This window comes from Barbus barbus (genome assembly GCF_936440315.1).
Source record: "Barbus barbus genome assembly, chromosome: 23".
In the NCBI taxonomy this organism is placed as follows: Eukaryota; Metazoa; Chordata; class Actinopteri; order Cypriniformes; family Cyprinidae; genus Barbus; species Barbus barbus.
The window spans coordinates 1,415,767-1,429,870 of NC_136751.1; the positions used below are offsets into that span (position 1 = coordinate 1,415,767).

Here is a 14,104-nt window from a genome sequence, read left to right on the forward strand (position 1 = left end):
GACTCTCATTCTGACGGCACCCATTCACTGCAGAGCATCCATTGCTGAGACACTGATGCAGAGACACATTTCTGAGACATTATCTGATGAAGAAACAAACTCATCTATTCCTTTAACATTAAAAGTAGCTATACTCTACTAAATATATATATATATATATACACATATATATATATATATATATATGTGTATTTATTTATTTATTTATTTATCTTTAATAAGGTAGTTTTAAATACTGCATCTTAATTAACTGTAGCTTGGAAAGCTAGTTTAAAAGTATAGCTTCCACAACACTGATGCATATTAAAAAACTTATATAGACACAACATGAGCATTTATAAAAGCACATACTCTTCTAAGGTTGCTCAGTGTTTTTGCAGTCTCTGCATTAGTCGGTATGTTTTTGCCAAATAAAGCCAGAGGAAGATACTCTACTTGCGTGACTTATATTTCTAATACGCTCGTTATTTTGTCCTTCTCCTAATTACACTCAAATCTAGCATGCAAAAGACAATTAGAGCTCATAGATTTTGAACCACTCAATCAGTACAGTTATAAATGTAAGTGTCTATTGTGTGTGTGTTTGTGGCTTCAGTAAGGTGCAGATCATTAGAGAGTGAATGGTTGCCTTCATTAGTGCTGAGCTGTCTGAAATGTATTTGCTGTAACTGATGTGAAAGTCTTTTCATTGACCACACACACACACACACACACACACACACACACACACACACACACACACACACACACACTTACATGGACTCCTACAGAAACATGGCCTAAATTAGATCCTGACCATATAGAATACAGAACACAAATCTTGGCCTGTCAAGCGGCTTAATAGAAAATCTATAACAAAGCATCACAAATCTGTCTCCTCCAAGCAACACCTACCAGACCAGACTCTAACACTTACTGATGAACGTCACTTATACGCAATTAGATTTAGATGTTGATTGCAACTTTAATATTTGGATATTAATATTTAATATCTGTTGTAGGGTAGATTCTTGTCTCAGTTTGGCCCTAATTGGCCCTTCACAGTCTTTGTCAGTTTGATATTCAGCATTAGTGTAGACACAGTTTAATAAATGGGATATGTTTTTTTATATATATATTTTTTATGCGTCATATTCACATATAGCATGTGTCAAACATATATATATATATATACACACACACACAAATATATGAAACAAAAAAGACCACTAATATTAGCTTTCTCTGTTTTTTTCTATTCTTTCTTTCTATCTGTTTTCTTTTTTATTATATAATAAAAAAAAAAAAAATTAAAAAAAACGTTATACATGTACTGCATTAGGCTAACTGAGACTTGTTATAGCACTCGCTTATTATTGCTCTTTTGTTGATTTTGATTGGCTCCGTTATCTTCATTTGTAAGTCGCTTTGGATAAAAGCATCTGCTAAATTACTAAATGTATATGAATGTGTGTGAGTGTGTATCTTTTTGCACACGTTACATTTAAATGTTCTCTGAACATTCTGAAGCAAGAACCAACTTTAAAAAATGTCTAAATAACATTTTGGAGAACATTAAAGACATTGCATTAATGTTCTATTAACATTACTTGAGGAACGTTTCTTCATAACTTTAATGTTTCCTGTTAGCTGGATCTCTCTCTCTCTCGCTCTCTCTCTCTCTCTCTCGCTCTCTCTATATATATATTACCTTCAAGACAAAATTAAAAATCTGAGAAAGCCTCCAAATTTTGACACACAGGGATGTCCTCATTTGTTAAAATTTTGAAATGAGGTAAATAAAGTTTTTTTTAATTATTATTATAATATTGTAAAAGTTTAGCTTGTTAGATATTGAAAGTATGTTTTTTTCTCCTTTTAGAAAACACACAAGTAAAGTGTGTGTAGGTGTATTGTAGTTAAAAGCCATTATAAATGTGTGTGTTTGTGTTGTATTTGCACCAGAGACTCAGACAAAGATCAGAATGTTTTCATATAATATATTATTGCTCATTGCCAGAATGAAACCAATACAATAAATTAAAGCAACAATGCATGAAACTTTAAATAGACCATTTAAATTGAAGTAAATCTCTTTTACATACATACATACATACACACACACACACACACACACACATATACATATATATGTGTGTATGTATGTATATGTAGCTATGTCTAGATTTACATCTTAGTACATAGTGCTGCTGGATGCAGCTTGTCTGTTTGTAGGTAGCCAGCCATTCTGAGCATGCTCAGTGCACAGTAGTAGGTCTGAGATTATCTCAGCTTCAACATACACTTCATATTTTCACTCTTTTATTACACTGTTGATAAAATATATAACACTGAATAGTGACATTATTGAATGCAACTGCCCTTAGTAACTCAATTTATAGCTAAATAGAACATTGGGCAATGACAAAAAAATAAACGTCGCACAGCAATTACATCTTCTCAAAGTTGGGCATACATACAGTTCTCCCTCAGAAGTCACCGTTAAGTGCGACTGCCCTAATTTGCATCAAAACCAGCATAAACACACACATTCACACACTCATTCTTTCATGTTTAGTGTCTTTGTATGGTCATGCTAGAAGGATATCCTCCGTCGTGCTGCTTCATTTTGAGTGTACCATAAGATGACATGCCAGAAAAAGGTCACTCTGTGAGGTCTTTGGTGTGAGTGCATGTCATAATCTATAAGCTCCTTAAAAACACTTGTAGTCCAGAACCATACCAGAGACTTGCCGTTTTTGCAAAACCAAATGGACAGTGTCTTTAGTGTATGCTTTTATACCTAAACTACACCCTTTCAACCCTAGTTCGAGAAAGGCATCAGACACGAGTCCCTCTTAGATGCAAAGCTCTTTAACAACAGAACTCTGTAATAAATTAACAGCTTTAGCTGGAGTTATTGCCTTCGTGGTAGATTGTCATCTTTGTCAGGATACCTCGATGACCTCCATGCTACCAGAGAAACTGGACTGCTTGCCCAGCTTCCCAAATTCCTCGCTGCTTTGAGTTGTGTTAATACCTTCTTCAAACTCCATCTGGCAGCTGCGGCGCTTGTACTTCGTGTCCACTTGTGATACGCTGCACACTACTGCTTTCCCGTCCTCGAGCCAACTGTTTTGAAAGTCCAGCGACTCCAGTGTTTTGTCTCTGGGCTTGGAGTTGCCAGCTTGGCCAATGCAACTGTAAGCCGCGCAGGCAGGACCGCTGCCAAAATGCACGGTGCTCCCTGTTCCAGATGGTGCCAAATTAGTGCCTATGAACCAAGGACAGTCACCCGTGGGTGTGTTAGGGGTGGTGGCTTCATTCGAGCCTCTATGCATGGTCCAAGAAGCAGATGTACCCAGCGGCAAGCTGAGGAAAGAAGGCGCCTTCAAGTTGGTCTCGCAAATGGGATCCTGGGCTCTTGGCCTGCAGTTACCCTGCTTCAGATTGAGAGAAAGTGTTAACCTCTCCAAGCCACCATTTTCCCACCTCTCGCTTTTCTGGCTCGTCCTGGACTTGCTAGTACATTGTGACTCTGTAGGGCTTGGGTGGTTCATTGTTGAAGGGTACTGGCATACTCCATTGCTGTTCGTTAGACTGTCAAGTCTGCAGAGTTTGGGTATGCTTTTCAAGTCCGATGAGGAGTTGGGAGAAGATTGCTGATTTTGGTTCGGGGAGTAGACAGACTTGATGTCAAGGGAGAAGGAGCACTTGAGCCGTTTGTTTTGAAGGATTCGTTCGGTGGACAGGTGAAGGGAGCTTAGGTCTTTCTGCAGAGAGGTTGGCGATGGAGGCTTTAGGGTGATCTCTGCAGCTTGTGGAGTCCGATCGCTCTCCATCTTTCGGACCTCTGCCACCTCTTCAGTCGGCTTCCCTGCAAACCTTACAGGATCACAGGGTAGAGTCTTCTTCATCTGCAAGCCTCTCTCGAACTCCAGCAGCTGACCCAAGAAGTTGAAGTTCGGTGATATTGATGGCCGACGGTCCTTCACAAACCTACAGGAACATGGGATATGAACAAATTCAATTGGATGCCAAAATTCAACTGGTTTTCAATTTTTAGCCAAGTTTAGAGACATTTATGCAATTGCTGGTCTGGTCTTGATGTAGCTGGTGGACCAACAGAGGTTTGCTGATTAAGCTTGTTAAGAATATCTCAAGATTGGGACCACAATCCAAAACACAACTGCTATACACCATATTTTATTTGACAAACAATATTGTGGTTTGGATGACCCTGTTGAAAAAAATAAATAAAATAAAAATAATGCTGTGCTGGTTAGCTATGTTTTGAAGCATGACAACTGTTTTAAACTGGTCCTGAGCAGGACCTATTTGCTTAGGACTGCTAAAACCAGCTCATGAGCAGTTAAGGACCAACTAAGAACCAGCTTATGCCTGCTCAAAAAAGCTACCATGCTTCAAAACATACCTAACCAGCATATGCTGTTTTTTTTCAACTGGGGATGGTTCCAATCATGGGATGCTGATGTTTCTACCAGGCTCCGCGATTAGATTAATCAGCATTTTTGGTTAGTGAACAATATGTGACCCTGGAAAAGTCATAAGTAGCACATTTACATTTGTAGCAATAGTCAATAATACATTGTATGGATCAAAATGATACATTTTTATTTTATGCCAAAAGTCATTGGTATATTAAGTAAAGATCATGTTCCATGAAAGTATTTTGTAAATTTCCTACCGTAATTATATCAAAACTTAATTTTTGATTTGTAATATGCATTGCTAAGAACTTCATTTGGACAACTTTATATGCGATTCTCTCCATGTTTAGATTTTATTTCTTAATAAACCATACATCAATGGAAAGCATTGATGTATGCATCTCAGTTTCAAAAAATGTCCCCTTATGACTGGTTTTGTTGTCCATGGTCACATATGAATATGTTGCTCCAGCAGCTAGACCGGAAGCAAACAAACTTAGAGCTTGGTCTAGGCTAGGTCCATAGAGGATCTGAACATCCAAAAAGCTGCAGTTACCTATAGGCATCATCTGAAGACAGGCCCATAGTTTTCATGATGTAGGCAATGGCAATGGTTGCAGAGCGGGATATGCCAGCCAAGCAATGGACGATGACTCTGCAGTTTGACACCTTGGCTTTGTCTGTGGATACAGAGAAACAGCAAACTGGTCAAAAGCAGTTCCACTGTTAAACTGAACAAAAAGCATGAGGTCATCTCAATCGCCCACCTCGAACGCTGACATCACTCAAAACTCCCTCAAATGCTGATGCACTGATGGCTCGTGTTAACCAAACCTCTAACCTTAGAGTTCTCTAACGTCTTACTAGTGTGCTTCTAGAATACTCCACTGTCCATTCAGCAAACCACAAAGTCTGACATTCTTACCAATGAATTCATTGGTTTTTTCCAACCAAGGAAGCAGCTTCTCGCAGTAGCTGTCGTTGACGGGAATGCGCATGAAGTGGTTGTCGCTGATGAAGTCAGGTTTGGGGCAGGTGTTACTGGCATTTAGAACATAAGTGATTCCATTCTGAGTCATCAGTTCCTGTTAAAAGATGGAAGTTTTGAAGAATTTTGTGCAGTCGGACCAATTCCAAAGAATTCCACCGACAAATATAGAACTAGGGGAAAAAAAATTCCAACATCTTCCTCGAGCAGATTCCGGCTGTATCAGTGAGTCTGTCATGCATGCTGATGCTATTGTAAATAAGAAATAAGTCGAAAGATAATCTGTCAAAAAAAAAAAATGTCAACTTGACAGGGCTAACATTTAAATCAACCCTACATCAATGAAAGTATTTTCCCGGAATGCATTCAGCTGCCTGTTATCTAAGTAAGTGATGAGATACGCTATAATTGAGTTGTTCCAAGGTATGCGTAAACACCCTCCAGGTAAAAGAAAACTATTCCTGGTTATCTGATCGTGCCTCATGAATTTGTTATGTCTTCACGACAGGAATTATCGAGCACTAGAAACTGACAGCATTTCCTTGATATGGCTATATTCAAGGGGTCTGTATGCAATAGTTATAGAACTTATTTTTTAAATTTTATTTTAATTCTTGAGGTCTACCAACCTTATTGAGTACATCTCTCTGGGAGCCCAAGTACAGGTGGGGCAGGATGCGGGTGGGACCGATGTTGGCCACAGGTAAACAGGGTTGGGACAGGCTGAGAGGTAGAATAGTGGCTGGTTTACTCTCACACAGGTCAGGAAAACAGGAAGAGAAAGCTGCAAAGCCACCTGAAAGAGAACAGAGAAGAAGAGAACTGTTTTAGGATGAATATATTCGGATATGATTCAGCTTACCACACATCGAGACCATAAAACACTGTGTGTACGTACATTGTTCTTACAAACACACACACAGTTTGCTGCAAACTCAATTACTTACAGTAAGAATGGAATAATAGTAACAATGAAGGGGGTTTCCAAACATCCTAACCGACTGAATTACACATGAACCCCAAACACAAACTCCACTGGGACCAAGAAGCCTTTCCGCCACAACAGAAACATCCTGCCATTTCAATTCTTCCTCTAGAATATCCAGTGTACACTTAGTGTACAGTAGATGACCCTCCGCCAGGATGAAGACATCTTTGGTGGTAGTGTTTTTACACTCTCTGAACCCATGCTTACTCTTTCACTCAAGCAAGCCAGTTTGAAGTGTTGGGGAGTAACTAGTTGCATGTAACGGAATTACGTAATAATTACAAAATAACTGAGAAAAAAACGTGTAATTAAATTATGGTTACTTATGAAAATGTTAAAGTTTACAAAGGGGGTTACATTTGAATATTTTCACACACATAACGATTCGATTGACTTCTTTCCCAAATTGCATTGACTGCTTTAAAATATGAGACCCCAAAATTTCAGGAGTTCAGGAACAGGACATATGCTTATTCGACAACCGTTTTATTTCTTACTTGGGTTTATGTATATAGTTTAATTTTGTTTATTTTTTAAGATTATTTTTTATTTTGTTGTTTTTGTTTTTTTTAAACAACTTTTTATAGATTTCTTTTTTTTTCAGGACACATTAATTCAGTGCAAATTTAGAACCCAACCCATCCCACCCCTGGTAGACTTCAGAAAATAATATACAATGTAGAGCTTAAAAAAAAAAAAGAAAAGAATCAATCCATCAATAAATTAACTGTTTTTTCCAAGGCATTGTTATGCCAGTGTTGCCTCTATGCAATGATTTGATTTCAAAAACAGCATCACAACTATTAAAATATATTTTAAATCTGTATTTAACCTCAGAATGATCTCAAAGTCAAAAGAGGTATAAGGTATGATTTTGTGTTGGCTGTGCTTTAAAATGAATTTATTATAATCTTAATTCAAGTGATGAAGGATTTTGAAAATCGGACCGTATACTGTAAGGTTAACCCTACCTGCTTTAAATGTTTGAAAGTGATTAAACAGTTGAAACATCCTTTAGAAATTTAGAAACGTAATCAAATAAAGTAACTGAAATAATTACACTACTTTTACATTTTAAACAGGGTAAGCCAATTACATTTCCAAAGTAACCGTCCCAACACTGCCACTTTGAAAGCACTATAGCTTTAGCTGGCGTATCGGTTGACGCTGGGTTGCATGAGTGGCTAACCTACTCTTTGAAAAGGAAATAAGAAAAGCAATGGGCTGCATGGTGAAAGCCGAGGCAGATAGGGTGCCAGTGTCTGGTTCTCCGGTCTCCTGCTTCCTGCATGATCTCATCTCCTCTCGCTATGACCAGCATCACACAGAGGGAACGAGGCAGGCCACAGGAACACTGACACCCAACCAGAGCTCTGAGGAAGCACACACACACACACACTCTCACACACTCTCTCACACACACACACACACACACCCACAGCCACACACTCTCACACACACTCTCATTTTGAATGATTCCAGCCTAAAGGCCCGTTCACACCTGGGACGACAAATATAATGATATAAATGAGATATAGTTTTAAAGAATAGTGAGTCTAATGATAACACCACAGAGGGACCATATTGTTAAAGCCACTTCCAGAAAGATTTTATGAAACATTGACAACCAATCAGAAACCATCCTGATTGAAAGAGCTCAAGCATTTAAAGCAGCAGACGACAAAACTGCTGCTCAAGCTTATAATAAAACAAACATTATCGTGCATTGCTGTGTTCTTGGTGCGAACGAGACTTTAGTCTTTGTCTAGTATAGAACATTTAAACGTTTTATTGCTAAGGACTTCCAAACAGCAATATTATAGACTTTTGGATGTTATATGTCATTGGGCTAAAATTAATCATAACACAACTGCTAAAAACAAATTATCAAAATATCATAAATCATATAAATATCAAATAAACGTCAAAATATCACACATACATTTTTTTTTTTGTATTCCACACAATAAATATAATTCCAAAGCACATTGACAGAAGGGTTTACTCTATAAAATGCTTTTGCATACAACTCATATCATATACGTAATTAAAATTGTTTGCATAAAAATTAATTTGTGACATGCTTAACATTCGCCTACCCATGTACTTGCCTTAATATTTATTTGTTTGTTTGTTTTTGGACAATGTAAAATATTTTAACATTTTAACTATGAAATATTTTAACTATTTTCTATTCAGTGCATTGCACCAAATTTAGCCAAAGGCCTATTTCCATCTGCAATTATTTTGGGATCCCTAATGAAGCCTCTTTTAGCCCTTTATTTGGTAACCTCAAACACAAACCAACACTATTCAGATTCACTGTGTTTGTGTTATTCCTTTAAACAACTGAAATAATGCCAAAAAAGGAGCTGCTGATGTGGAATCAGTCCTTGCTCATCCAGAATCTGAGACATGTTACCCAGACGAGGCAATGATGTCACTCTGAATTCGTGTTTTAGGTCACCTGGGTCGTTAGTCTGAGACATACACAGGCAGATGCAAATCAAGCTGGGAGAAAGACTGTTACGAAACAGGGAGAGATCGAGAAACAAATAACGACAGAAGAAGCACAACATTTGAATACAAGCAATAAAAGCAGATGAGCTCATCGGCATGAGTCTGTAAGCAGATGCATGTGACTGGAGACGACAATTATTCATCCATCAATCCATTCGTTTCATCCGATTCAACATTTACTGACCCAGTTCACAGCAGAGAAAGAGTTCTGGACCTTTCAATGCAATGTTCACTTGACCACACTCGGCAAGGCCATTAGATATGCTATGTGAGTCAAACCAAACAGACCTGTTTAAATACCTTTTCACATGAGTCACACATGACATCATGACCCACTCTTGTCACGCAAAGAAGTGTCAGGGTTACTTGATGTACACCTATGGCAAGCCGTTTTGACTTATATCCGGAGAAAGAATAAGAATTCTTGATATCAACAATTCAGTTTTTACTAGTTCAAATGTTAGTTCTTGATATCAGGAATTAGATGTCTACTAGTAACAATGGCTATTTTTGATATCAGTCATTGTATTTCCACTAATAACAATGTTAATTCTTGATATCAACAATTTAATTGTCATTAGTGACAATGTTAATTTCTGATATCAAGAATTAAATAGTTATCAGAAATTACCCTCCCAATTGTTGATATCAGAAATAAATTTTCAGATATCAGAAATGAACTTGTTACTAGTAAAAACTGAATTGTTGATATCAAGAATTCATATCCTGAGAAGGAAAATAATATTTCTGATTATGTAATCCGTATGAAAGTAAAGGGAGACCTTTCCTGTATCTGAAAGCTTGAATTTGACTTTTAAATGAATGAATTCAAATCGAAAACAAATATTATCTGATTATGTAGGCCTAATCCGTATGAAACTGAGGTAAACTAGTCTTTCCCGTATCTGAGCTCATTATATGCAGTCACCTGCACGCAAACTTAGATACAAAAAATAAATTCAAGATTCATCTAATTTTCATCATTTTTGAAAGAAGACCTGCTATGATGAATTTACCTCATAACAGCTTGATCTGACATGACTTTATTCAGCAGAGAAGATCATTCCTGTCATGTATTCTTACCTACATTAACGTGTTATTTTTACATAAACCTGCACGGATTTTACTAGTTGGGCTTTTCCTGAACATCTTGCCAAACTGAAATGTATTGTTTAACTTTTAAGCGTATTTCTATTTGATAACTAAAGAAGATTACATTTTTATGAAAAAGTTTAAGTATTACAGTTGTTTTAAACTATTCTATGTTTGACTCAAATCAAAATTAAAGAGTTTAATTTCTATTAAGGTTTATAGGGATTTCAAGCTGTAGCCTAATTAGCAATTTGAATAATTAAGTTACTTTTCAGACAGAGTAATTAGTAAAGTAATTTAAATACAATATTGATGAAGTAATTAATTACTTTTTGAAAGTAACTTACCCAACACCAAGATTTCAACCAGGAAGCTGTTTCAAACCACTCGCTCGGGGAGTTTTGACTATAGAAAAGCTCAAGCTGAATACTCAAATCAGCACCGTGCTTTGTTTAAAAGGAGCGCCTGTCCCTTTAAGGCCCAGCTCCAGGGCTGCCTGTTTCCAGCTATTAAAAGCAACCGCCAAGCAGGATGACATCATCGCTCAACATGCGGGTGGCCAACTCTACGGGATACACACACACACCCCAGAGGTTTTGACTAGTACCCGGCGCGCAAACATGCTCTGACACGAGGCTTTAACATCCCACGACTGAGTGGCCTGCTTTATGTCATCCCAAGCCAAAGTGAAATCAGTTTCCAGGCCGTGCAGAAAAAGAAAAGCATGTGGAAGGACAGAGACATAGAAGTCGAGCAGACTTGACTGAATTAGTGCAGACTTGGTTGGCTGACATTCCACAGGCATGATGTCAGCGTGTCCTAGTGTGGACAGAGGAGCCAATCCGCTCTGAGGGTTGCATGACTCGCGGCTCGCTGAGATAAAAATGACTTCATTATTGATTTTAGTGTAGGATTAACACACATTCTGTGTTGCAAGCAACCATCTTGTTTTGAATTGCAAAACTTACAGAAAGTGCCTGCATTGAAAAATCTGATTTGAGTGTAAACATTTAAACTGCCCCCCCCATAAAAAAAAAAATTATATATATATATACACATACACACATATACTGGTAATATATATGTATATGCATTTAAACTGCCATATATTATTTATATATGTGATCCTGAAACACAGAAGTCTTAAGTGTACATTTTTTGAAATTGAGATTTATGCATCATCTGAAAGCTGAATAAATAATCTTTCCATTGATGTATGGTTTGTTAGGATAGGACAATATTTAGCTGAAATACAACTATCTGAAAATCTGGAATCTGAGGGAGCAAAAAAATCTAAATATTGAGAAAATCTCCTTTAAAGTTGTTCAAATGAAGTTCTTAGCAATGCATATTACTAATCAAAAATGAAGTTTTGATATATTTACAGTAGGACATTTACAAAATATCTTCATGGAACATGATTTTAATATCCTAATGATTTTTGGCATAAAAGAAAAATTTATAATTTTGACCCAAACAATGTATTTTTGGCTATTGCTACAAATATACCCCAGCGACTTAAGACTGCTTTTGTGCTCCAGGGTCAAATAATATATATATATATATATATATATATATATATATATATATACTTATAAAAAATAGAAAAATAAAAGAATGTTTAAAACTAAGTATATTTAAATTATCTCTTTTTTTTTTATTCACTTCCATATATATGATTTTGTTTTACCAGTATTTCTGTCATTTTTCAGAACAGATATCTATTTTAAAATGTTACATTTACTCGAGAGGCAAAATGACTTCAGAAGTCTTGTTTTCTGAGAAACAGATCAAAATAAAGTCCGTTTATGCTTGAAACAAGAACAAATATATGACAGTGGGGGTTCTGACTCTGTTGGCAGATATTTGTTCTTGTTTTAAGTGTAACTCTCTTCAATTTGATCCGTTTCTCAGAAAACAAGACTTCTGAAGTCACTGTACATCTCCATTAAATTCATCTTTATTTAATAATGTTTAGTTTTTTATACTAAAAACAAACAAACAAGCACACATACTGAAAAAGAACAGCAGTGTACCTCAACAAGTGACTTAGCAGCAAGATCCACAAAAATGTGATTTGGTTTTCCTGAACATCTGGTTTGAAATAATACAGCTTCTGAATTAGGATTTCGGAAAAAGCAGCGTAGATCCCCTCTCTGGTGAGCAGAGAGATCTCAATGATATCAGTCCCCAAAAATATCCTCAGCGCTCCACATGGTGCGCAGGAGTTACACTTATAGGCTGAAAACTTCAGAGTTTATACTGGTGTGATCCTAATATAGTTGTCTAATAAACCTGCCATTGTATATTACGATTACTGTTGGCTCTCTGACAAATTGCTTTTGTTTCTCTTTTGTAAGTTGCTTCGGATAAATCTATTTTGTTTTGTGCATATAGTTTTTTTTATAGAACAAAAGCAGAGTTGTGTCTGCGCTTTTTTGAAAGGAAATAAAAAATGAACAATGTGCATTATCTGAGTGTGTGAGGACTAAAGACATCTGTAGTATTTAGGGCCTTGCTTAGTCGGAGCTTACAACAAGCCTGCTAAATTTGTCGAGGGGGACATGATACTCCAGCAAGTTCAGACACATTCAGATTGATGGTATGACACACTGTCATATTTCAAATCTCACAGCCATCGGGTTTCCATATTTCTGCTGTCGATGTCAGAGCATGATGGATCGAAGGCAATTAAAATCTGCTGAAACAGTTCTGCAAATCTTCACCTGAACTTTTGTCCTGCAATGTCCCTAAATTAGATATGTGTGAGAGATGTTGCAACAAAACAGATGGCATTACCTCATCATTTGGGACCAGCTCCTTGACTATCACACATGCAAGACCCAAAGGTTTCATTTGAAATAATTAAATATTTATAAACATTGGAAATTCAAATGCTATTCATAAAACATCGAAGACAGTTTCTATTTCGTAAAGTACCTAAAAATACATGTTTATTTAAAAATGTATATATACTCAAAATACCCACCAAATTTCCATTTGTTTTTATTTATATTATGTAAATGATACTCTTGTTTGCATTCACTTTCACTTTGCTCATAGTAAACAATGTAGTCGATCTTCTGTGCTGACCGTTAAGTCAAAGATTGAAACTCACGATGACAGGTAACTAAAAATCGACTGCACCCCCCTGAAGCAACTTGTCATCAATGTCCAAATATAAGAAGGAGGTCAGAGAGATGTAATAACAAGGAGAGAATGAGACGCACGCTTGCATATACACATGCCCATATACTGTAAAGCAATGATGCACTCAGTCTGATACACTTCCCAGAGTGGCAAGGTAAAGAAATTAAGGGGGAATGAATCATGCAAGTGCATGCACCCACACTAATAGAGGGGCAAGGTAAAAATGAAAGGGACATGAATCATGCAAGTTCATGCAAAATCTCCATGTGTGTCTAAATCCCACACGCGCACGCTCTCTGTCCAACTCACCTCTAAGATCTCGCCCTTCCTTGATGCGCCTGACGCGCATCTTCAGCCTCATCTCGCTCTCGTGCATGTCTGTCCACAGCGGAGGAGGGATCACCAAGTCAACGGGCATCCAGGCGACGCGCAGAAAACCTCCACAATCCACTCGGAGCTCAGACGAGCGCTGGACAGGGATCAGAGGTGGAGATGTTTCCTCTGAAGATGAAAAGGCACTCTTTCCTCTTGCGCGTCTCTTCGCTTCTGACTTTGGCTAGGCGCGCTCCTGCCTCTCTATTGTTGAGCCTCCTCCCTCTCGCTCGCTCGCGCCCTCCCCGTCTGTGAATGAGCGCACTGGCTGTGCTCTACTGGGGCCTGTGTTCAGTAATAGCTCATATGTAAGGCATGCAACCACATTCCTGACTCATCAGACAACTATGCGGCCACCGATGGGGAAGAGCGGCTCAGTGCGCGCGCTGTGTGTGTGTGTGTGTGTGTGTGTGTGTGTGTATGCGCGTATGTTTGCAATCAACAAAGGAGCCCTTGCTTTTGAGCGACCCCTCTGCTTACTATATAGTCATCGCCGTTGCTTATGTAATGGTACATCATAATCACGCGCATGATCTGTGTCACTGGGAAGTCCGTGTTGACTCA

The 14,104-nt window shown here is 37.6% G+C and overlaps 1 protein-coding gene across 1 annotated transcript; it reads right to left on the minus strand.

Annotated features, from left to right (window-relative positions):
• Window positions 1-1,970: 1,970 nt before the first annotated feature.
• Window positions 1,971-13,710, minus strand: dusp8b (dual specificity phosphatase 8b). The gene is made up of 5 exons (XM_079374534.1): window positions 13,478-13,710; window positions 6,048-6,214; window positions 5,356-5,515; window positions 4,987-5,110; window positions 1,971-3,978 (listed from the first exon to the last, which is right to left on the minus strand). The coding sequence occupies exons 1-5, from the start codon at window positions 13,584-13,586 to the stop codon at window positions 2,928-2,930; spliced, it is 1,611 nt and encodes a 536-aa protein (XP_079230660.1). The 5' UTR covers window positions 13,587-13,710; the 3' UTR covers window positions 1,971-2,927.
• Between the last annotated feature and the right edge of the window lie 394 nt (window positions 13,711-14,104).

Bases quoted from the DNA above. Each gene is read 5' to 3' on its own strand.
- dusp8b (XM_079374534.1), bottom strand. From the start codon at position 13,586: ATGCCCGTTGACTTGGTGATCCCTCCTCCGCTGTGGACAGACATGCAC. The intron at 5,111-5,355 runs GTAAGAATGTCA...CTGTATCCACAG, and splicing joins AAAAACCAATGAATTCATTG to ACAAAGCCAAGGTGTCAAAC. The intron at 3,979-4,986 runs GTAACTGCAGCT...ATGTTCCTGTAG, and splicing joins TCTTCAGATGATGCCTATAG to GTTTGTGAAGGACCGTCGGC.